This window comes from Lepus europaeus, chromosome 6 (genome assembly GCF_033115175.1).
Source record: "Lepus europaeus isolate LE1 chromosome 6, mLepTim1.pri, whole genome shotgun sequence".
Taxonomy (NCBI): Eukaryota; Metazoa; Chordata; class Mammalia; order Lagomorpha; family Leporidae; genus Lepus; species Lepus europaeus.
The window spans coordinates 113,934,069-113,960,360 of NC_084832.1; the positions used below are offsets into that span (position 1 = coordinate 113,934,069).

At 41.4% G+C, this 26,292-nt stretch overlaps 1 protein-coding gene across 5 annotated transcripts in view; it reads right to left on the reverse strand.

Moving 5' to 3' along the window:
• The window catches only part of ABCC9 (ATP binding cassette subfamily C member 9), a 154,058-nt gene that overhangs the window by 15,293 nt on the left and 112,473 nt on the right, over positions 1–26,292 (reverse strand). For all 5 annotated transcript variants that reach the window (XM_062194922.1, XM_062194923.1, XM_062194919.1 and 2 more), the window contains 6 exons: positions 25,162–25,319; positions 21,653–21,745; positions 13,605–13,707; positions 2,837–2,938; positions 2,012–2,132; positions 721–851 (listed from right to left, as the gene is read on the reverse strand). In XM_062194922.1, the coding sequence (XP_062050906.1) occupies positions 721–851; positions 2,012–2,132; positions 2,837–2,938; positions 13,605–13,707; positions 21,653–21,745; positions 25,162–25,319 (708 nt within the window). The remainder of the gene's footprint in view (positions 1–720; positions 852–2,011; positions 2,133–2,836; positions 2,939–13,604; positions 13,708–21,652; positions 21,746–25,161; positions 25,320–26,292) is intronic.

Consider the following 26,292-nt stretch of genomic DNA (forward strand, 5'->3'; position numbering starts at 1 on the left):
GTTGACAATAACCGAAAGAAGTCATTGTGGGGCTAGAGGTGGAATGAATGCAACAGTACTCATGGGATGTCTGAGATGGCCATGGGCCTGAAACCAGAAAGTTTTCAAAACAAGTCAGTGGGGCAGGCATTGTGGCACAGTGCATTAAAAGCCCCAGCACCCCATGTGGGCACAGGTTCAAGTCCTGGTTGCTCCACTTCCAATCCAGCTCTCTGCTATGGCCTGGGAAAACAGCGTATGATGGCCTAAGTCCTTGGGCCCCTGCACCCACGTCAGAGACCTAGAAAAAGCTCCTGGCTTTGGATCGGCCCAGCTCTGGCCATTGCAGCCATTTGGGGAGTGAACCAGCAGATAGAAGACCTCTCTTTCTCCCTGTCTCTACCTCTCTCTGTAACTGTCTTTCAAATAAGTAAGATAAATCTTTAAAAAATAAAGCACATCTAGTGTAGACTTTTTGCATCTTTATGGGAGATTAATGAATCACAAAATGACTTAGAAAACACATACTGTACACAGATCCTGTCTCTACCTTTTCTGCAGATAATTTGACCTTTATAATTCAGTGGATCTTGTGTGAGCCTGGTGAGACTTTAACTACTTTATTTGAAGAGCTTAGATGGCAGTAGAATTGACTAAGCTTGAAGAGCTTGGGTGAAAATAGCCTGGGCTCCATCAGAAGTTTTATGCATAAAGCAAATCCAATGATAGTGAATTCCATACCTTTTGCCCGGGTTTGATGTAAGCCTTGACATGTTTAAGAACAGGTTTCAGATTATTTTCATATCTGACACACAAATCATGAATCTTGATCTCTCCTTCTTGTGGCCAATGTTCAGGAACTTGAGAAGGATCTGGGGTGGGGTATGTGAAAAAGACAGACTCATAAATAGATTGATTGATGAAAGATAACAGATATAGAAACACACATTTATACATGTACATTTCTATATAATTTAAAAAATTTAAAGTAATATTGCACGTAATTTTGTGCGTTAACATCTAAATTGCATTCAAGTAAATGCCTTTTGGTTACGAAATTTTAAAGCAGTTGTGTGCATGTGTGTGCACATGTTTGGAACATGAACTAGCTCATCTTCAGCATTCCAGCACTCAGCTGGTATTCAAGGTGAAAAGATAGTTCATTTGTGAATTGATTTGCTTGTCCAGTCAGTTGGGCTTTCACCATGTGAGTGCTTAAATTGTGAGGTACTCTGCAAGGTGCTAAGAATGTGGAGACAAAAGTGCTAACTGGAGCTGCCTGCTGCATCCTTGTAGCAGCATACAAGTCAGTCAGTAGCCACTGTAGTACATGAAGAGCCATCGGATGGGGCTGGACTTGAGGCATCGCGGTAACCTGAGCGTTTCAGATGCTCCCGAGAGAAGGTGGTGCCTGACATGGATCGTGAGGAATGAGAGAGAGGCAAAATTGTTTTCAATACACAAAGATGAGAAGACAGTCTAGCCTGTTCATCGTGCCAGTATGGATGGATGATGAGAAATGATACCAGGTATGTGGACAAGGGCTGTGAATGAAGGATCTAGTGGTCCTGGCTAAGTTACCTTGATTTTGTCCTTGAATCATGAGATAACTGTTGCAGAATTTAGGCAAAGCAAAGCATTTTAATCCATTCTCAGTCTTGAATTTCCTGCCATTTTAATTCCTATAAGCTGAGAGTCCCAGGCCATACTTTTAGATTCAAATTTCTTGACATCTAAATTTATAAGGGCTTGAGAAAGAAAAGATGATAGTTCACAGTCTTAGGCTGGCAACTAATGTGATAAAGCCCTAATATTTTCCTAACTCTTTAAATATTATTAAATAATATCTCTCTGGACTCTGGTTCTAGCCAAGATGTTTTAGGCCTGAAGAGTTGAATTGTTTTCAGGTGTACATATGCACAGCCACGATGAGAGGAAGCCCTCTAGATATGGAAGTGGAAAACAAAACCGAGAACAACCATTTGATAGACATGAACATTTCAATGGAACCGGATGAGACTCAGAGCAGTACCCATGGTGCCTTCATAGTTCTCAGACTCCATAGTCAAGAAACTGTTCACTTTTTTCACTGCACCCATGTGGACTTCCAGATCAGCCAAGTTCCTCACCACCCAGTTCAGGTAATTGGTTATCTGTGTCAGAGGACAAAAATAGATATATAACACATTTGGAAGTAAGAACTTTTCATAATGACTGGATATTTGGAGAATAGGATGACTTGGGTAGTTAGCATACATCATGTGAACAATTCTTAAGTTCTACCAGTTATCTAAGACCAGAATATGTCATGAGATATGGCGGCAAAGTGTCTATCCTTCTTCAGGGGTCTTCAAATGTTACCGTTCTTTGAACTGTCCTCAATTTTCCCATATTTATGTCTGCATCTATCTATTTTAAATTCGTATTTCCTTGGGTAGGCATTTGGCACAGCAGTTAAGATGCCACTTGGGACACTTGCATCCCCTATGGGTGTGCCTGGTTCACATCCAGGCTCCTCTGCTTGCAACTCAGCTTCCTGTTACTGCACTCTGAGGGGCCAGCAGATGATGGTTCAAGCATTTGAGTGCCTGCCACTATGTAGGAGACCTAAATTCAGTTCCAGACTTCTGGCTTTGACTTGGCCCAGCTCTGGCTTTTGGGGCATTTGGAAAGCAGAGAGAGGGTTTAAAAATTGGTTGACAGAGATGAACCTAAGCTGTCCTAAAAGGCTAGGTTTGGATCTAAGTTTACTGTTATTTATTATTATTTACCAACATTTCATGCAAGACAGTTGATAAGAGCTATAGAAAGCACCTCCAACATTGCACGGAGATCAGTATTTTTCACCCATACCTACCGTGAGTGCATACAGCAGACCCAGGCCCACCAATCCAGAATTGGAAGACCCGCTAATGGATGCAATTGAGGCAGTGAGGACAATACAAGCTCCCAGATAATCCTAAAAAGGATAAAGGGGAAAGTGTGAAAATATTATTCCCACATTCTTAAACCAAATATCTCAATCTACTTAGAGAGGTGACCACTAAGAGGACATGGGTCACTCCATGTGTGTCCTGGAATTGTGTACATTTCACAGAGAGGATACCAAGGATGTGGAGACATCCCTCACAACACTAGGCTGGAACAGGGAATAATATAGTCTCAGTATATACATGAAGATCTGTGCCCAGAGGAAGGTACAGTACTTACGCTCAAAGACAGGCTGTAATTCGTGGCATGACAAGGATCAGATGTACAGTTTTCTGTCTTTGTTTTTAATTTCTACTGCACTGTGTAGCCAGCCAACCAGTTACTTTTGGACCTGATTTTCTAGCTTAGATTTCATGTGCGCTCATGTTGGGATTACGATAACTCCCCTGTGGACTATAGTGAAGTCCTTGCAGAAATTGCCTGTGATTAATTTGTTAGGATTTGTATCTGAACTCTTTGTCAACTATCTGGGCTCAGGGTCTGGGACATTAAATCTACAGATTTCATGTAAATAAGAAGAATTATATTTGCTCATAAATTATAAGTATGGACATGTCAGAGTATCTGAATTTTCTATTGCTCAATGATAAACTCTTTTGCAAACTTAAAAATTCATTGATGTCAGCCACAGACTCCAATGAGAGACAAGGGACATCTGCTCATTTTTTAACACCCTGTTCTTTTTCCATTTCCCAATATTCTTAGGTGTTGTTCTTGAAGGGTTAGGGATATGGTTTCAATGTGTCCCCTGAGGGCTCACGGATTGACATATAACCCCATCATGAAGCTTTAGTGGGGTGGAAACCAAATTCAACTATGGTGTTCAGAGGTGAGGCTTTTGGGAGATGAACATGATCAGATGTCATCTGGGTGGAGCCCCTATGACTGAATATTAGTGGCTTTATAAGAGGCAGAGAAACCAGAAGACACACACATGCACGCTTTCTGTCTCATGCAATGTGATGCTGTGCCACCTTGAGACTCTGCCAACAGAAAGGCCACTGCCAGATGGGGCCCTAGAACATCCCAGCCTCAGCTATTTTGTTATAGTAAGGCAATACAGACTGCAGGATGAAGAAATCCTAACAGCTTCTCATTCTGACGTAGCACTTGTCCCAAAAGCAGGAAGAATTGCAGGCATGGGTACTTCTACAATCTCATTCTATCCCATTGGTCAACTCCTTCTCTAGCTAGATAGTGCTTGTCCCTCAAACAACAATTACAAAACAAATCAAAAACCCTAGCAACTGGACTTCAAGACTTTAGTGACAGCAATAGAGTTTAACATGCTGAAGTCAACGAAATTTCTCAGATCAGCTCACATGCGCACATTACTGGTTCTTTTGAAAACAGCTCCAAAGATCAAACTGTTGGATAGCAATCAGTGAGCACAGCCTTGGGATCACAATCTGGATTGGAATGCTTGCTTTACCCATTACTGGCTAGTGAGATTACACAAGTAATTTAAAGTCCTCTGAGACTCGATTTCTTCTTTGGAAAAACAGAAGTGATACCTAATTCATTGAGATTTTGAAAGCAATAAAAAATGTAAAATGTCAGTTAAATTTCCCCATCTCCCCATATCAGGATGTCTTTTTTTCCCCTTGGGTGATTTTCAAATGTTTGACGTAAGCTTTAAAATCTGTGTGCATCATAAAACATCAAAGGTCAGAAACTAAAAGTTACTTGCATATTGATTCCCATAATCTTTACAAAGAATAAAGAAACCATGTAAAGTAAATCCCTCGAGGCAATAAATTCCAGAGGTAGTAAATCCTTCTTTGATGGCTTGTTCTGGTATATCCATTTGTTAACAGCTTTTCACATCCTACCCTGCTAATTCTTATTCTTTTCTGCTCAAGTTGTAGCAATAACTAAATGGATATAGAATCTAACTAGTCTGGACTATGCTTTTATGGTTTACAAATGCCAGATACTTAGAAATTTATTTATTTATTTATTTGAGAGGCAGAGAGAGAAAGAGATGCAGACATACATCCAGGGGGAGAGAGTTCTCATCTTTTGGCTCACCCCCTAAAATGCATGCAACGGGCCAGGATAAGATCAGACTGAAGTCAAGAGCCCAGCACTCCATCCAGGTCCCCCACAGGGCAGGTAAGAACTAAATTAATTTGAGCCATCACTGCCACCTGCCAGAGTGTGCATGAGCAGGAAGCTGAAGTCAGGAGCCAGGTACTTGGGAACCAAGCCCAAGGGACTCTCCAATGTAGGATGCTGGTGTCTAAGTCACTGGGCTAAACCCTCATCCCCTCAATCTGCTCACGTTTATCCTAGGAAGCAGCAGGTAATGGCTCATGTACTTGGGTTCCTGCTAACACATGGGAGACCTATTTAGAGTTTCTGGCTCTTAGCTTCTGCTTTGCCCAGTTCTAGCTAGTGCAGGAATTTGAGGTGTGAAATGGTGAGTGAATGAGATCTCTTTTGCTCTTTCTCTTTCAATTAAATAAATTTTTCTTCAAATAGGAAAAATATTAACCAAAGTTTTTGTAATAAGTTACAGAAAGTAAAATTAAAACCAAGGGATTCTTCCAGCAAACTGTTCCTTGCTTGATATAAAAATATGTCATTGGGCTTCTGAGAAGTTTCTTTGAGTTATGTATACATTAAGGGTTTGAAGCAAGACACTCTGAACAATGAATTTCTATTCTTTGCTTTCTGCCAGTGGACTTCATTGGAAAGAGAAGCATCATTCATACATTCTTTTAAAAGTATCAAGCTGTATAACTTCCCTGACTACAATCATCATGTTCCTATTGCATTTACAGTAAGTTCAAACGCGGACAGACGACCAAGCCTCATGTGACACAATGTGTGCATTCCAGACCCTGCCGATGCTGACCGTATCTGAGATTCCATTCCTGGTTCTTCATTCCCCTGCAGTCACAGCAGCCTGTTTCCTGTTCTGGTAACAAATCAGCTTCTGTTTGCCACTGACAGCCTACAATGCAGTCCCCAGGTTTCTGATGCCCGGCTTCAGTTCCTTCTCAATATTGAAACGCAACTCAAAATCACCTCCTTACCGTGCCCTCTTCTCTTGGCTTCTAATCCCAGCCAGGGAGCTTTTCTCTGTCCCATTTTTCCTGCTTGCTTTTCCTCAAAGCGCTTAGCGTTACCTGCACTGTTCTTTGTCATTCGTTCCCTGTTCATTATGCATCCACTTCCACAAGGACAGAGTCTTTGAATTCTGACCGCTATGATCTCCTAACAGGAATGATGCGAGCCAAGTCCACTGTACGGGTTCAGGGATTCTTTATGGAGTAAGTGACTGGATAAAGTCACCCTCTCATAAAACATTCACTGAGTTTTCCTATGAGCCAAGTATCTTCTAAATTAGGACTTCTCCTGACTTTGCCTTTAGGATGCCTATGAATCATTTAGCTCTCCACCAATCTCCTGTCCAGCTTTTAAGAGCTGAACATGGCAAGAGACTATAAGGATGCATATTTGATAAAGTGGGAAGTCCAGCACTGGATTTTACGACCGATTAATCCCCCATTTAGAACTGTAATATGACTGTCTTTTTAAATGCTTTGCTATATATAAATGTCAGGGGTTTGTCTTTTCTAAAGTGAACAGCACTCTTACACTCTTACCTAAGCCATGAACTTCATCATTCAGTTCCAAATTTTTTTTTAAACTATTTCAATTGTGTGGAGGAAACCCATACAATGCTACATTGCTGCATTTTCCTCTACACACAGCAGATTTGAACAGCACTAAAATACAACAAGGCCACATCTGGGACACTATTACCACTGTATCTGAATAAGTGCACATTCAGTGGCAGTCCTGGTACCAACGTAATATGGGAAACATGAGACATTACATACTTTATCATTTAGCTTACTATGGAAATGTGTATTCTGTATTGGATTCAAGGACTCACACTATATAGAACTAAATGCTAGATTTAATTAAATAATAATTTCAACCTCTTTCTATTAGTTTAAATAATTCTGGTAGCAGGTAGGTCATCAAATCCTGGCCAAAGAGCTGCAAAGAAAGAAACAGAAAGAAGTGCCGATGACAGGAGCAAAGGGAGAGGCTGACCAACAAGCAGTCAGTGTATTTTGGGGGGCTTCTTTTGCATGATTCATATTTTCAAAACCACTTATACGAGGGGCAGGCATGGTGAAGTAGAGAGAGAGCCACCACAGGGGCGCCCGTTCGTGTCCTGGCTGCTCTACTTCCAATATGCCTGGAAAAAGTAGAGGAACATGGCCGAAGCGTTTGGGCCCCTACCACCCATGTGGGAGGCTGGCTTAGTGCCTGCCATTGTGGCCATCTAGGGAGTGAACCAGAGGATGGAACATCTGTCCCTGTAACTCCCTCCAACTCTTTCAAAGAAGCCAATCTTTAAAAAAAATACTTGTAAAATTTTCAATATGGTCATTATACTTTATCATTGGTCCAGTAACTAAAAATATATTCAAAGTCACCTATAATGTTATTGAGATAATGTTTCTGACACTTCAACAAAAGAAGCCACTGTAGCTTTTTGAGGTACATTTTATAATAAAAACATCAGGACTTGAGAAATAGTTAATTCAAATACATATACTAGTTTTCAAGCTAGTTTAATAGCTATAATATTTATTATTTTACTTCCACAAACATATTTGTACACCTGTTTTTTTTTTAAAGTGCTATTCATGTCTTTTAATTATACTAGATTATTTAATTATGCTAGATTATTACCACTGCTCAAAAATAAGTTTTTCAGGCCGGCGCCGCGGCTCACTAGGCTAATCCTCCGCCTTGCGGCGTCGGCACACCGGGTTCTAGTCCCGGTCGGGGCACCGGATTCTATCCCGGTTGCCCCTCTTCCAGGCCGGCTATCTGCTGTGGCCAGGGAGTGCAGTGGAGGATGGCCCAAGTGCTTGGGCCCTGTACCCCATGGGAGACCAGGAGAAGCACCTGGCTCCTGGCTTCGGATCAGCGTGGTGCGCTGGCCGCAGTGCGCCAGCCGCGGCGGCCATTGGAGGGTGAACCAACCGCAAAAAGGAAGACCTTTCTCTCTGACTCTCTCTCTCACTGTCCACTCTGCCTGTCAAAATAAATAAATAAATAAGTTTTTCTAAGGAACTGGAATGTTTTTGCAGGTATATGATCAGACTTTGATCTTGCATAGGGAGAGAACTTTGTGCACATTGTGCTTCAAGAAATTTCATAGCAAATTCCAATTACTTCCATTCAAAGGGTATAATCACGTAGAAATGTGAAATTGATAGAGCACATCAAAGCTTCTATTAGCTCTCCATTTTCCATTTCCTATACCATTCAATGTAAGGACTTCAGTTACACTTTCTTCCCACTCTCTGCCATATGTGAACAGGAACGTGGCTTAAAAGCAGTACAGGAACAAAGGAAAAGCACATGGTCCAAAACACACAGGACAGCTGTAGGGGTCTCGAACAGCCTCCATCCTACTGCTAGGGCGTTACACATCCCAGACAACTGTTCTGTGCGAAATCAGACTGCAATGAGAGATTCAAACACCTGCACATACGACTTAACCACTCTCACAGGAGCCCAACCATGGGGCACCTTCTCCGACGAGGCTGAAGTCTACCATACAACAATTTGGTACATTCAACGGTTCCTTCCTGAAGGGCTTCCGTCAGATTTCTAGCCATTCAGTTCTATTTGTCTGTGTGTGGAATGCTAATCAAAGTTGTAATTCTCTATGAATCAGACTACTGAAGAGTCAATAGCATGGGTGCTGTTTGAGTCCTGGCTGCTCCACTTCCACTCCAGCTCCCTGCTAATGCACCTGGAGGAACAACGGAGGATGGCTGAAGTCCTTGGACCCCTGCACCCATGTGGGAGACCCAGAAGAAGCTCCTGGCTTCAGATCGGATCAGCTCGGGCTGTTGCAGCCATTTGGGGAGTGAACCAGTGGATGGAAGATCTCTCTCTCTCTTTCCCTCTCTCCTTCCTTCCCTCTGTCTCTACCTCTTTCTTTCAAATAAATTTTAAAAACAGAATTAAAAAAAAGTTAATAGCAACTGATGTTTGTCTTTCATGTAACCCTCAGTGGCACCTTTGAGTGCCCTGGAGAATCTATGAGGGCTTGCAAATGATGACCAGTGCACACCTGGCTCTGGCGGAAGTGTGCTATTTCACAAAGCAGGGCTGTCACAAGCTCAGCCCCAAGACCATTTTGTCTCGAGCCTGTTGACTCCGAGGCCTCTTTGTCAGGTTTTTTTTTTTTTTTTTTTTTTTTGGCTTCCTGATGTGAATTTTCTTTTATCCTTTCACCACACAGCAAGACAAAGCCTTGGAAAGACGGCCTTTAGATAAAGTTACACAATTTTCGCAAATGGCAACACCAATGCCAAAGAACTGGAATTGGTTAGTGCAGAGCAAACACTGCGCGCTGAAGCACAGTGTGCGAGCAGCACCCGAGAGCAGGCTGCAGTGACACATCGCACACGGCCGTGGCCCGCTGCCCTTGGCACCCCGAGGACACACAGTCCCTTGTGCTGCCAGAGCAAGCCGGGTGGCCACGCTCTCACTGTGTCCCTACCAGCCAAATCCTTTTATCCTGTCCTTTCGAGATGTGAGCGCTTACAACCTTTATTTTTTCCCTCAATTCAGAGTGAGTATGAGATGCATGGAGTACGCAAGGCTGACGTTCCATAGAAAAGCTGCCTACGCAGATAAAGAATGCATCGGGACCGTCAACTTACTGAGCACCGACGGACCAAGGAGGAGAGCCCCCACCCAAACAATAAACCACAACTGGAAGTGGCTCAGGGCCCCTCCCAAACACCGCATGAGGTGTTCCTACTCTGGCTTCCCTCCTGTCCCTCTCCTGGGCTTTTCTGTGAGTAACAAGACATCATTGCACAGTCAGCGACGGCAAAGCGGCCACAGAAAGCGATGCCTTCAAGTTTTCTCCTTTTACCGCGAAGGCTGCGAGTTCAGGATTTAAGACTTGGTGAAATCCCTGGATCTGCTTTAGGAAATCCTACTTGCTGCTTCTTTGAATTCCAAGGCAGTGACCCTCCTTAGACCACTCCAATCCTGGTTCTGCTCTTAGCAGATGTGGGGTGTGAAGTCACTGAGACATATGGCAAAGGACAGGGAAAGGAGGGGGCTGTGTTAAAGCTTCAGATAACATCAATGCAGATTTCCTGGACCACATAGATGTCTCCCTGCTTACTTTTTTAAAAATGACTGATAAGGCAGAGTATGTGCAGCTGTGAGATTCAGACAACAGTTCACACCCTAGTCCCCAAGGCCCTATAGCTCAACATGACGGAGAGTGTGGCTGCAGTGCTGTGGATGCCGCCTCAGAAGCACGGTAATAATGAGGTCACTGCTACACGTACAATTGGGAGGGTAGAGTATTTCCCCGTAGGAGTTATCTCCTTAATTTATTTAGCACTCCTGCTGTGGCATACGTTCTTGGATTACAGCGTTTGTATTTAAACGTACCTAACTATGAAAAGTCTATGGACTCACAATACAGTGAGAGTGAATGCAAGAAGTCCTGTGCTGGATTTCTGGGACTGTTGAGAGGGATGTGTGTGTGTGTGTGTGTGTATGAGTTTACTGCCACATAAGTGCAAGCGACAGAGACAAACCATACACAAAGGACTTTGACCCTTGGCTTGGTCAGCAGACACGCCTGGCATTTTTGCACTAAGCCAATGAAAGTTTCTTACCACCACTTAAAATGAACCCTCCAAATAGGAGCAAACAACGGCTCAGTTTTCTCTTAGCTTTTAGATGGAGTCAGAGGGGGCCGTTATGAGACTATACATCAAATCTTGTGAGGATGACAAAACACAGAAAGCAAAGAGAAGAGGTCACAAGAAAGGTATTATAAAGAAACAGCATGAAGGGCATTGTCTTTAGAGTGTCAGTATCTCCCTTGGTTCTCAGCAGGTGGCATTAGAATTGCTTTCTATGTAGGAAGAATCAATTGCTTTTTCCCTGTGTGTGTGAACGTTTGGGGACAAACTCAGTGAAATCACTCAGTTTGGCAGCTTTTCCTCCCTAATGTTTCCTGACCTGCCCTTTCTTGGCAGTCACGAGCCTCCACAATCTTTGTCTTCTGGCTATGCAGACAGAACACATGGTTTGCTCGAAGATGCGAGCCGCACACTTGTCCTCAGCCTGACGGTAGGAAGGGCTGAGGAGCAGGGACGGGAGTCGCAGGTACTCACCCCAAGTCCAAAGCAAACACAAGCAGCCCGAAGGACACCCTTCAACTTCGAGTTTGCAAACATCAGATTGAAAGGTAACTACCACCATTTCCCCCTTATGTTTTTGGGACATTCTTTCATTAAGCTGTTTCATCATTAATTTATTATTCAGATAGCATTATATTCCCTAGAGAAAAATATAAATTAAAAACCCTTAAGCAAAGAGAAGCTTAAAACAAGGACTGGGGCTGGCATTTTGGCAGAGTAGGTAAAGCTGCTGCCTGCGACCTTGGCATCCCATATGGGCACCAGTTCGAGTCCCAGCTGCTCCACTTCTGATCCAACTCCCTTTCAACGTGCCTGGGAAAGCAATGGAGGATGGCCCAACTGCATGGGTTTCTGCACCCATGTTAGAGACAGAGAGGAAGCCCCTGACTCCTGGCTTTAGCTGGGCCCAGCCCCAGCCGTTGTAGCCATTTTGGGAGTACACCAGCTGATGGAAGATCTCTCTGTCTCTGTCTCTTCCTCTAAATTTTTCAAATAAATAAATCTTTTTTAAAAAAGTAAGGATTTATGATCTGGATATGGTTTTGTTATAAATCCCAAGAACATTGTGTTTGCCTTTATGTTATCTACAATAATTCCTGAAATTATTTGCTCACTCTCCTTCCAATTCTCATAGCTACTGGGAATGATTTTGTTATCAACCATCAATGTGTATCTCAGGAATTTGTGAAATAGAATTATGTTGTATTGCTGAAAAGTTTTTTACATACTCACTAATATGAGAGTACTTTGAAATGTGGTTGGAAATGGAATTAGAGGGTAAGTTTATTTTGGTACAAAAAATTTTTGAAATCTATGTATATTAAGGGTCTTCAAAAGGTTCATGGAAAATACCTATTATGAAAAAAAATGCAGATATTTCAACACATTTTGGCACCAAAATAAAATTGTCATTCAATTCCATGCCCATGATTTATTTATTTTAAAAAATGTTTATTTGGGGGAGGGAGAGAGAGAGGAGATAGGAGAGAGAGAAGAGAGAAAGAGGTGGATGGATGGAGATCCTTTTCCATTTGCTGGTTTACTTCCCAAATGATGGAAAAAGCCCAGCCTCATTAGTCAAGGCTTGGAGCCAGGAACTTCGTCCAGGTCTCCCATGCTGGGTGGCAGGACCCCAAGTACCGTAGCCACTACAGATGCCTCCCAGGTCTGCGTGAACAGGAAACTGGCCTCAGGAACTGCAGCCAGGTTTTCAGTCCAGACACTCTGATGTGGGATGTAGGCATCTTAACTGGTGCTTTAACCATGAGGATAAATCCCCAACTCTCGTGAGCTTTGAATCTCAACAAACTAGTGAGAAATCATAATTAAGACTCACAAGGGTGTCCAAGCCTCCACATTACTCTGTCTCCACTAATCAATGACTTGACTTTTGTTTCACCCTCCAAAGGACTGCAATGACCAGGGCTGGGCCAGGCCAAAGCCAGGAGCTTGGGATGCCATACAGGTATCCCACATGGGGAGTAGAGGTGGAGATGGGCAACTCCCACTGCTTTCCCAGGAGCATTAGCAGGGAACTGGATCAGAAGTGGAACAGCCAGGACTGGAACCAGCACTCTGATAGGGAATGTGGGCATTGAGGTGGTACCTTACCTCACTGCACCACAACACCTGCCCCAGAAAAATCTATCCCTTCCCTTGTAGGACCTCTAGCTCATCTACCTCCAACTTCAGTCTGGCTGGTTGACTTACCACCCACTCAGTAGGGCAGGAACTATTTCCATTCATTCATTCTTTCATTCAACCATTCAAAAGGCATTTCTTGAATGCATTTATAAATTGTAGTACTAGGGGACTGATATTATTTTTAAATGTAATACCCTCAATAAGTACATATTGTTATTTTATCACTGAAGAACTATGAATCACAGCAACGCACATGTTAGACCTAGTCCACACAGTGTCAAAGCTTGTTCTCTATTGTACGGAATGGAAGAAGCAATAGATGATCAATCACTTTTTTTTTTTTACCTTTTGTGCTAATGTGATCTTTCACTGGCTTAAAACACCAAAAGTTGCTCTCTCTCTCTCTCTCTCAGGTCTGTCCAGCTCAGTGGAGGAAATGAGTACATCTATCCACTAGTCAAATTTGCTCTTTGGAGAAAAAAGCTGAAGTTATACAAATATTTGCCATTCCATTAACTTATGTAGTCTACAGACTAATGAACACAAAATGAATTTCTTCTTTTCAGGCTATTTGTCTTGCCATTAGCTAAAACATTATGACAGACTTCATCCGTGACCTAAACAAACCTGATCTATTTTAAAGGCCAGCAAATGCGAAGCTAGTGCTGGATCCCAGTGGAAGACTCATTTTTACAACTCCCAGCCTCTTCGCTGCAGGCCCCTTCTCTGCTTGGTTTCCATTTCGAAATCCTGAAATGAACGTACCGTCCTGACCTCCAGCCATCTGTTGGCAGCCGAGAGAAATAAGTAGGCAATGTTGTTTGTGTCCGTCAGTTCCAGCATACGTTGCTTAAATCTGGCTTCGTGCCTGCAGAAAACAAAAGTATGATGATATTAGCCACACAACACAAGAAGTAATAAAAAACAGTCACACTTGCTGCTACACTATTTACTCAACAAATAGTGACAAACTGATGGGCTGAAATGGACTCCTCCCTCGAAATAAAGAGCAGCTGCTACTGTTCTGCTGCATTTGCAGCAGAGAAGCTGGGGTCAAGTGTTTCTTTCCTTTCTCACATCCCTACTAGGAAGAGGAGTCTTCCTGACAACAAGGTCTATTAAATATGATTTCATAAATTTCCACGTCATTATGGTAGCTATGAAAAGAAGCTCGGCTAACATTGCAGTGACCTTACAATCAGCAGGGTGAGTTGCAGAGAAGTGCAATGTGCAGTAGACTTTACCTGATTAAGATGGCATTTATTTTACTTTCCCAAGTGACAGAGTTAAGAACTGGGTGGGAGGTGCTAGAGGAGAATTGGGGAGGACAGGAAACTTTGCATAGGGCAGTGGCAAAGATATTCTTTTAAAATTTTATTTTTGCTTGGTGTTTCTGACAACCAAAGATGGAAATTGGGGTGGCAAGAAATAGAGGATAGAGAGCTTTGTAGATGTCAACTGCTCTTATAAGCTATCTATAGCCAAAAAGCTCCCAGCTGTTCGTAAGGATGGTCATTGCACAAAAGGAGCTCATGGTCCAACAGGATTCTAGGATACATACAATTTGAACACTAATCCCTGACAAATTAATTTATTCTTCATGTTCAACATCATCAGAATCAATTCTGTGTAACTTATTTTTAAATGAAGCTGTTAATAAAAGCCTGTATATTTGAATATGTGGGTTACCATCTCACAGCAGCTCATGACAAATAGTGTCATTTTTTTTTTCTAAATCCCCCAAAATAGTCTTCTTTCACTTCTTGATTACTACCCCTGGAATAACAGAAACAATGGAAACCTGGCTAATTTAATCAAAATAGCTAGTTTGAATATTGGGGAAATGCTGAATCAAAATATGGATTATTCGCTCGTTGTGGCCATGGTTTGTCTCACATAGACTCTGCCATCTATCAGTTATGCTTATAAGGAATGGCCAAGTTTCAGTGACAGCCAAGAAGTGACTCCTAGTTGAAAAGACTGTCCCAATCCCCTCACATCTTCAAATAAAACTGCAAAACTTCAGGATAAACCATCCTTGGGTCAGAGAGTGAAGAAGTCCTAGGTAGGCTGTGCACATGGCCACTAAAGCAATCCATACCGGCCAGCATAAAGCAGATACTTGATATTTATCCAAGAAATGGGATCATTCCAATATTCCAAGTCAGAGAAATAATTTCTTCAGACAGCAACAACACCTGATCATCTATAATTATCGAAGGATCAGCAGTCAGATCCAAATAATTATATCACTTGGGAAGTGTGTAGCTTTGGACCAAATGCCACGCACATAGGACCTGTGCTGACAGACAATGCTTTGGTGTGAGACTAAGATGTCCAAGGAGCTTGCTTCCCTCCAGATTCTTTCAGGGAAGAATATAGTGATTAACCAAAAGGCAGGAAGGATCTGCTGGATTTCCCGAGACAGCAGACATGAACTGCGATATACACATGAAAGGCTGATTCTTTCTGGACTCAGTAGGTATAGGTTAAGGAGATTTTTATCCATTCATTCAGAAACATTTATGAAGTATCAGCTGTAAGCGAGATGTCGTGCTAGACCCTGGGGCTACACAGAGGAACACGATGTAACCTCGTCGCTTGAGGAGCCCACCGTCCGGGGAGGGAAGGAAGCCCTTTGTATTAACAAGCAGGGATGGCACAGCGCAGCATAGGATTGAGTGCTAACGACCCTATGCACCAGTGGTACATGCACGTGAAGGCAGGGGATGGCTTCCAGTGACCCAGAGAAGTCAGTGGGAAAGGGAGAACGGAGCAGAGGGTGAGGTGAGGATAGGGAGGATAGTCCGAGTGAGGTTTCAAGGGAGGAACTCAATTTTTCAAGTGACCCAAGCATTCTACGTAGTGGGAAAAACATGAGCAAATGCACAAAAGTGAGAAAGCCCAACATGTTTAGGGGGCTTGAGACAGATCCCTGTCCTTAGAGCACTCAGGTATGGGAGAGACTTGAGATGGGGCCAGCTGGACCACAGCCAGTGGACGCCCACACACTGGATCCTGAAACAGTGCCTTGCCTGGACTCCTCTTTGCTCTCCCTTCCCTTTGGGGTAGTCTTTCAGATAAGCTCTTAAAGGGTTTGTAAATGGAGCTGGCAATGATGTGGAGCAGCAGGGAGAGGGAGGGGTGAAATGCAGCGAACATTCTTTCTGTGTGTTTCTATTTGGCAAGAAACCTTGTGTTTTCCTAATGGAAACTTTGACACACTCAGTCTGTATCTTTTCATCCGCATCCAGCTCATCTTCTGAACATTCTTAGACCTTTATTCTGTCAGACAAAAAAATAAAAATAGGAAAGGTCACAGGAATCCCAGTCGAATTTAACTGTGAAGCTTTGTGGTCAACTACTTGAGGGAGTTCATGGCTTCATGTGAGTACACCATGAACCCTGGATGCGAGGAGGAAACGGAGTCTCATCAGTAAATATTAACTTTCCGAAAGGGCTCAGGGCTCTGGGGACTCTGGGTAGCTTGGAAGAAAGGAACAGATGGACGGAAAAGAACATGGTCTGAGCACAAGTACCAAATGTAAAGACTCTAGAATTCTATGTATGACAGCAGGGCCGTTCCCACAGTTTCAAGACTGTTTTTGATTTTAGGAAATGCTGCTATTTGAGGCTGGTGCTGTGGTATAGCGGGTAAAGCTGTCGCCTGCAGTGCCGGCATCCCCTATGGGCACTGGTTTAGGTCCTGGATATTCCACTTCTGATCCAGCTCTTTGCTATGGCCTGGGAAAGCAGTGGAAGATGGCCCAAGTCCTTGGGCCCCTAAACCCATGTGGGAGACCTGGAAGAAGCTCCTGGCTCCTGGCTCCGGATCGGCGCAGCTCCAGCCAGCAGCCAACTGGGGAGTGAACCAGCGGATGGAAGACTTCTCTCTCTGCCTCTCCTTCTCTCTCTGTATAACTCTGATTTTCAAATAAATAACTCTTTAAAAAATAAAATGCTATTATTTATGGTATTTATGATATTTACTTTAAATATGAACTCTGGAAAAGCTACATCTGGATGCAAATAATTTATTTATTTTTAAAAATTTATTTATTTATTGGAAAGGCAGAGTTAGAGAGAGGCAGAGGCAGAGAGGTCATCGATCTGCTGGTTCACTCCCCAAATGGCTGAGCTTCTTCCATGTCTCCCACGTCAGAGCAAGGACCCAAGGACTTGGGCCATCCTCGGCTGCTTTCCCACACACATTAGCAGGGAGCTGGATCGGAAGTGAAGCATCCAGGATTTGAACCGGTGCCCATATGAGATGCCAGTGCCACAGGCAGCAGCTTTACCTGCTACGCCACAGCACCCACCCCGTGGGTAGTTCTACATAGAAGCTGAGCCATCTTTTGTTTCTTCCAACCGTACGTCAAGCATTGGAGCTTGATGTAGTATTTTTATTCTTGTTACAGCTACTGATAATTTTCCTAACATAAAACTAGGAATAATAATGCAAAATTCTACCCATGTGTCCAGTGAAGAAGGTAACTGGAAAATCTGAACCTTGACCCTGGGTTAATTTCCAGGAAATTTTAATTTCCTGGGTTAATTAATAAAAAACCCTCATTCCCTTCAAGATGCTCTAGCAATTCTTATCCCTGTCATTCTGAGAGATGACCTCATGTGGCCCTCCAGGGAGAAGACAGAGGCTGTTGGCTGTTGAATCCACCCACTGGCTGCTGCTCTACCTGCCAGCTTTCCTGAGTCCATTTGCATCCTTCCCTTCCCTACCCTTCATGGAGGAGCTGAGAATCAGTTCCTCCTGATCAAGCTGCACTGGTCTCTCCACTTGGGCACTTGAATGCATCCCTGCTAATCTTACACGAAAATCCATGAATTGTCCCACCTGGCCTCTATCTCCACTTCTTCCCTCAGTCTTTAGAAGTGTCTATCCCATTGCCCTCTTAAAACACTTCTCCACTCTCTCAACTCCCTCCTACACCTCAGTGAAACTTACTGAACCCTTTCCTTGCTATTTGCATATTCCAATTTCTAGTTAATTCTTCAGTGCTCTGAATTCTGAGCTCTGTCCTCTCCACTTTACCATTACTGCCCTTGCTAACATCACCAATTGCTTCATGGCAGTCATATCCAATGGACACGTTTAAGTCCTTTTCAATTAAGCTATTTTATGTTTCTACTGCCATTGATCATTCAAATTCTTCATAAAAATGCTCATTTGTTTAGTTTCAACAATACCAGAATCCTGATTCTTTGCCTAGTTCTTAGATGGTTTATTTTCTCAACTGACTTTAATTCCTCTCCCTGGTGGGAATACGAGGTCTGCCGTGCTAAGTGGTAACATTTGTCACTATCACGTTATTATAATCTAATCTTGGGAGGAGTAAGACAAGCCTGAATTAAGGTCCATTCCAAAGATGTTGCCTACAGACAGACCCTTAGTCCTTCTTGCTCTGTGTTTGATCTAGGTAGAGATATTAAAGTGTTTGCTTATATAATTCATATGATGGGATATCAAAAATGCCAGGTGACTACTTAAGGGCATCTGATAGCCACCAGGGAGGCAAAATGCCCGGACGCTGGCCTCTCATACTTGTGTAAGAGTAGATACACAGCATGAGAGGAGGCCTCAGTGAATTTGGTGTTTACCATGGCTAACTTCTCACTCATACAACTGTTGGGCTTTGCGGAGATCAACTTGCTAAAATAGTAATCAAAAGATCAAGGCTGCTAAGGCTAGGATCATCCTTCTGTCCAGGGCATTGGTCTGGATTTGATAGCATCAGTCTGACCTATGTTATGGTTAGCTAGGGTCAGGAGAAGGTCAAGAGGATTTTTAGTTGGAAGATTAAAGCCATGACAAGGTCCACAACAACCTTTCTCCTTTTCTGATGATGTTGGCTAGACAACAGACTTCCAACAGGCTTCCCAAATGAGGAGCACTGGAAGCATGGTGCAGAAGGTGAAACAAAGCAGTCACAGAGATGTTAGCAGGAAGCAGCAGGTTGAATAGTACAGCAGTTTTCAATTCATTCACAAAACTGAACAGCCATTGTATGCCTAAGTCTACTTATGTTCTGAAGATAAAGGTAGGAGGTATGCTACTAGCTGCTAAGGAGCTCCCAGTCTTGTGAAGGAATGCAAACACACAAACCAGTGATTCTGACACCATGTGTTAAGTCTAGAATACAGGTGAACCTGGAGATCTTAAGAAGGGCATCTGCACTATGACATTCTGGGAAGACTTCTCACAGTGGAATGATAACCACGGACTGATATTTTAGCAATGAGATAAGCACTGGTTATCCAGATATAAAGGGGGATTTCGAGGGACTTGTAATACAACTTGCCTTACTCTGAAGCATAAACCTGAGTAGATCAACTTTCTTTAACTTGGGAGAACCTGGAAGATTGTGTTTTCCATGGGATCTTTTCTGTCTGCTTGCTCATAAAGTGCTGGTAATCTGAAAATTGTGTCCAGGCTCTTCTGAGTGTACCCTCTCTCCCTTGGCAACCAAATCCAGGCCCTTTAAAAACTAATAACCCTAAGAGAATGACACCCAAACTTATCTTTTGCCTTGAGAGAAATCTTAGATATCAGATCCATATGCCCAACTGGCTCCCCAAAATTCCCAACTGCGTATCTCATCAGAACTTCCATCTGTTGATGACCAATCTCATCATATCCCTTCCCAATAATCTGTATCATCTTCAGCTTCCTAACTTGGAAAACTGTGTTTACTCACGAAAATCAGAAACCCAGAGTCATCTTCAACTTCTCCCTACCCTTACTCTTCACTTTCCGTTGGTCCTTAAATCTCATTGGTCTTACTTCTAAATAATCCCAAGACTTGCATGTTTTCTCCAGGTCGTTAGTCCTGCTTCAGCATGCATTTGTAGTCTCACCTGGATCACTGCACCTGCCTTCTTGCCTTTAGCATCAACCACTCCTAATTCAACTATCAATGTACACTGAATTCCCTTGATCAAGACTCCAATCATGTCATTTTCCTGTAAAAAATCCTCAGTGAATCCCTAACATAGAAAAAATAAAGTTCGACTTCTTTAAAGGAACTTATACCCATATCCCTTTTGTTCTGGCCTCGATGTTTTCAAGCTTTGTCCTGAGAGCCACTTTCTTTGTACCTACCCTATATTCCAACAATACCATATTCTTTGGATTGCACTATAAAGTGGCAATCTTCATGCTTCTGTGCATCTATGACTTCTACTTTCAATACTTAATCCTTTTCTTTCTCAACTCTTCTTCATTTAAGATTTGTTCTTCAGTAATTATCTCTTGACTCCTTGGAGACTTCATGCTACCCTGCTTTTTCTGATATAGTTGTTTCTTGTGATATATATGTATGTATGTATATATCTATAGCTATCTATATCTATATATAGAGGGGGAGAGAGAGAGAGAGACAGACAGACAGACATAGCTCAGTACATTGCCATTTTTTCCTGTGGAATTTTCTCTCCTACTAGGCTGTCAGCACCGCAGAACAGAGTCCAGGCTAGCTAGGTAGTCAGTACATTTTTCTTGAGCACTTACTTAGTGCCAGGCATTTTCCCAGATACTGGTGACAAAATAGTGAGAAACAGTCTGCTCTTAAAGGGCTGATGGTCTCACTGGAAGGGGCAAGTAAGAAACATGTAAGTAATATAAAAGAGAGAAAAATACTCAGATGTAAATGCCACAAAAGAAGTCAATGGGCAACCTGGCAGGAAGGAGGGGGCGGATGAAGCCACCTGTAGCTGGAAGGAAATAAGCAGCTTTGTCCTGTGTAGCCGCAGCAGGCATGCATTCAAAGCCCAAATAAGGCTTTCCTAAATACATTATCTTGAAAAGATTTGTTGTGTTGAAAAAAAAGTAATCTTTAGTATCGTATAGTTATTAAGACTTCTGGTCATTATGGCTACTCCTAGAATATAAATTTTATCTTAATATGTACATTGAATGGCAACGGATAGCCTTGACATTCCTCAAAGAAGGCACTGCACACAGGGAAAACATCCAGGTGCAGAGACGACAAATGCTTCATGAGGAAATTCACAAAGGTTTCTGTACAGATTCTGTATACATAATGTTCTAGGTAATTGTATCCTTGTATTTTATTCTCTGACTCAATTTTAAGTTTTTAAAATATGTTAAGTTAGAAAAACTTCCAATTATCATCAATACACACTTGCAATTATGATTACAGAACGATATTAACACTTTAACTGGTTATTTTTCTAGATTAAATGAAATATTCAGTAATATCACCTGTTTTTCTGTTCATACTTGAACCAGAAAACAGGGATACATAATTGCTTGAAGGGTAATAAAACACTCCTGATCTAAAGCTTAGGTTTTTACTCTGTTTACAAATATTAAAAAAACAGATTAAATTCCAAAATAACTTTGCAGTAACTATTTATTTGGTTAGTATTACTATGTATACATTCACTTTAATTTGTTTATTGAGCGCTTCTTCAATAGTCACTTTGTTTAACCCTTTACATGCATTAGCTCAATTAGTCAAATAATTTCGATGATGAAGATTGACTTTCCTATTTCACAGATGGGCAGACTGAGGCTAGGGGATTTTAAAATATAATCTAAGTCATAGGGCTAGCACTTTTCCAAAATGTTGCTTCGTCTTCTTTTTCTCTTGTTGACATTTCAGATGGTGAGACTGAAACTTTGGTCATTTATGACCATGTTTTTCTTGCTCCTAGTTTAGAACACAGGTACAAAGGGCATCCAAAAAAATGGTAGCAATTGTCACTTATTTTCAGATGAATGTTCGTCGATGATATAACTACCTAACCAGCAAAATGAAGGCATGTGTACTGACCGGAAGGCCCGGATGGTGGTGAGTCCTTCAGCTGTCTCTGAGAAGTGACAAAGCAGTGGAAGTTGGGTGCTGTCATCAAGTTCCTGGAGGTCCCTGGAGAGAGAAGGGCAAAAATAAACTTCAACGCATAAAGGCTCAAAGAGCACCAGGTTCATTCTAAATGAAGGTTGCTCTGCCATGGTGTATTATAATGGCCTCTGTAACTACTTTCCCTTAGCACTCCAGTAACAAAATCTTTCCAAGCTTACAATCTACAGAAGAACAAGATGGGCATGTAAGGAATATAGGTTCAGCCTTGTGTAACTGCTAAACTTGCACAGGTGGGGAACCTTTTTTGTGCAAAAGACCATTTGGCTATTAGTAACATTATTCACTGGCCATACAAAATTATGAAATTAAAAATTAGCCTGTGGTTTCCTTGGCAGGGGAAGACCAAATGATGCCATGTGCCTTATACGTCCCATTGGTCAGAAATTCCCCACCCCTGTCAGCTGAAGTACACTGCTATAGGAACACAGAGAAATAAGCTGTAAGTGTGTACATAGGAAATTGGCGGTATTATCTTTGAGCAAATAGAACTTAGACCAAAACTTAGGCATGATGAAGGCTTTGGTCAAATGGGCCAAAAAATAAGCATTCTGGCTAATGGGTACCAATAACCCAACAAGTTCCATGTAGCTGGTGTCCAGAAACTTGTGGGAGTACTGTCGTGGGAAAAGGCCATTTAAAAGAACAGCCTTTTGGAGGTGGGACTGGCTGTAGAGGGCCCTTAATGGTCTGCAGGGAAAAAAATCACCGAAGACTAAAAGTTATCAGAGCTGTGCTCAGTCAGTATAACCTGAGAAACAAAATGAAGGATGAAAGAGAACGGGTAAGGACCAGTTAGGATGATAGAAGAGGCAATAGTTTTAAAAATTTTGAATTACAGTGTAATGTTGTTGAGATCTGAAAGATGAGATTGTGAAACAGTATACCAGAGACAGCTTTGTAAACTAGAAGGATTAATCGTCCTAACAGGTCAGTGTCAGATATGCTTTGGTTGCTACTAGCCTGGCAGACTTGAAGGATAACTGTGCTGTGTCTCAGGGAGGGTGGGTACAGACAGAATGGGTAAATTTAAAGCCAAGGTTATGAGTTTGACTTTGGCCTCAATGATTATGAATCCCTGCCTTCAAGGAGCTTCCACTTAGATTTTTCCAAGGATCTGCATACGTATGCCATGCTAAGTGAATGGAAATACCTGAATTTGATTCTTTTGATAAAGATGCATACTCATGACAACTTTTCTTTAAACCACATGAGCTACCATTTATAGAAGTGAAAGCTATATCACGTTTCAAAGCATCCTTTTTTCTTTTCTTTTTTTTTCCCTACACATCTCTAGTGTCTGGCCTTAAAGGAATTAGAGAAACAGAACTCCCATTTACCTGCCAGGGTCAACTGAACTGAAAAATTCTTACATCACCTTCATTAAATATCTCAGGCCACTTTGAGCTGCCTATGTAGTCCCACAAGGCAAATGCAAAGTGTTTTCAACCTGGGGTTTCTAAAACAAATTCACTTATTTCAGAAGTTGCAGATGTTGAGCTTGGGGAGGGAAGGAAATAAGGAAACAGGAGAACGAACAGGAAGGAATGTGGAGTGTCTTGTTTTTAAACATCACATCAATTACTTGAAAGTCCCACACAAGCAACAGGTGGTTACTAGATTGAGGTTTGTGGTGAAGGAAAAAAAATGAGGAAGGAGGACCCTCTGTTTACAGAACCAATTTGGTGAAACCAAAAAGATGAGAGCACAGCTTGATCTTGTATTCCCTTAAGAAGGAAACACATATCGACAGATATTACAATTCCAAGGCATTTCCTGTAGTTAGATCCCCACTTAAATTCTTCTTGATGTATACAAAACTATCAGTTAAGCTGTCTGAGCTTTTTAACATGGGGATTGCTGAAGGGCCTCAACATTTAAAAAGTTCCTCTTCTCTATCAGATTTAATAGTACAATCATATTTGCTAACTTTCAGAGGATTTCAAACAAGACTGACATATAATCCATTATCAACGTGAACTCTTTAAAAACAATACTCTCTTTCATATTTTACACACTACCAGTGCTCACAGCTTATTCTTGCTAATGAGCAGAATTCACAGTTTACAAATTGGAATGGACTGGAATATTTACCCAAGCATTGTCCTCAATTTTTACCACTCAAGGGTAAATGAGTATGTGATGGATAAGATACGACTGTTTGCTATTAGGGATGAGAAGGCAAGGGTAGGTTTGGAAATAGCTAGCAGTAATGAAATAACTTGGAATGTCTCTGCCTCTCTAGCCAGCAGCAATATCAGTAGTAATATAATAGAAAAGAATGAAAAAGTTAATTTGATGGGTAGCTGACCATAAAGAAACATTCCAGATTTAATACAGATCCCGACATTTACTGCTTTTGGTCTTTTGGCTCAGATCAAATGTGAGTCCCTGACACTGGAAGGACTCTAATTCATAATCTTGAGGAAAAAAACAACCATTTCGTAAAATTATGAAATGTTACATAATTGATTCAGAGATTCCTAATTGTAAGTCTTCCCTGTTCTTACATTTCCCTACTTTCCACCATCTTCCCTACCCTCCATTCATGTTATATATTTTCAATTTCCTGAATCAGCCCAGCATTTGTGTTCTAATCTAGCACTGAATATGTACAGTAGGATTGTTTTACATTTGTTTTATCCTCCCAAGAGACCGTTAGCTTCTTGAGAACAGGTTCTTGTAGCACTGATCTTTTCATCTGTCACGTGGTTTAGCACATTATTTTGTAACACAATGCTTCAAAGCTGAACTGAAAATTTCAAACTTGTGTTAAATAACTCTTCAACATCTTAGCAAATGACACATTCAATATTAACAAGCAGACCTAAAATTCATGGCTACCTTTTATTCATCTGCTTGGATAATTAAGGTCACACACAATATGGTCCAATCTGAAACCTTGCAACTCTGAAAATTACAGCACTACTATCAGACATTCAAGATTATCTAACTGTATAAAAATCACTCTGATTTTGCTATTCAATCATTTTTACTTCTATTAATATCTCACACAATGTATTTTAAGGAGCTATAAAAGTTTAACCCATTTTTTTCTCACTTGTGGGATATATTAGTATTTAATCAATCACTTACTCTTTGGGAGTATGTTTGATTTTCTACATTGTCTGCCAATGTCACATTCAGACAAAGGACCATGAAATGACAAACTTGTCATGGTCTTTGGACTCAAAATCCAATAAGTCATTCTGCATGTAATGTACATCCAAGGCTATGGAAGGCCCACACAAGCAACTACCCGATGATTATAAGAAAACTTCCAATGATTGGCTTCATCATGTTAAAAGTAGGTTGCCTTTCTAAATTCCACACCTTACCTTGAGAAAACACTATAGCAAATGCGGTTCACAATGAATCAATAGCTAGGGGTTTGAAAAGGCATAGAACACTGTTTTACATACTTAGAGGCAACTCGGAAGTATTTCTGGATAAAATAAAAGGCAACTCCAAGGGGCACGAGAGCAACCAGGAACACAGGAGTAGCATAGGATATCATCCCAATGGCGGACAGGCAGAGCAGTGTTGAGCGAGTTAGAGATTCCAAAGTTGGAGGGATATGCTATTGAAAAGGTGGTTTGAAAGGAAAATATATTTTAGCTCACATCAAACATTGTTAGGATGCAAAAAAAAAACTTATCAGAAAATTAATCTTAAGCTAGGTAGTTAATTATAAAAGTGGTACACAAATATATTCATTCTAAGTAATTCTTCATTCATTGCCCTTAGTTTAGTGTATTTGTTTATCAGCCAAGGTGTTACTGATTACTTACCTAGCTATCTCTCCATTTATCTTAGGCATTATATATAAATGACTACACTAGAAATCTCATTCTTCCATGTGCTTCTTTGACTTTACTGAACAATACAGACTACATATCTTCCTATGTCAGCAGATACAAGTCTGTATCGTTTTAGTAGCTGCATACTATTAAAAAAGAATCTATACATATATTCCTGGACTGTAAGATATTTAAATTAATTTTCTGTAATTGCTTGTTCATATCCTTTCAATGTTTTTGATCAGATCACATCTTTTCCTTGCTGATTTTTGGCTGCTGTTTATATATTATGATTATTGTCTTTCTTTTACATTTTAAACTTGTCCTTGGTGTTTTTAGCTCAAAGCTTAACATTCCATATGGTCATTTCTGTTAGCCTTTTCCCTTGTTTTTCCTGAAATTCTGTGCCTTGCTTAGGAAGACCTTCCGCACCTCAAGTTTCTAACACTATTCTCCTACAATTTAATTTCCATGTTGTTGTTTTTATATGGTCATCTTTACTCTGTGTGTGTTTTATAGGTTATGGATAGCTAACTGTCCAATGTCTTTGCTTGAAAATTATTCTTTTTTATCATGCAGTATGCTTTCACCCTATGTTAAATTTCTGTATCTCATGCTGCTTTTGATTTCTCCATTCTTTTTATTGATCTACTCATTTTATTAATATACTGTGTGGCTCATAGAAGATAACATTTTTTGGATATCTTATAGGTAAATTCTCTCTGTGTAGCATTTTTCTGACTTTGGGATTAT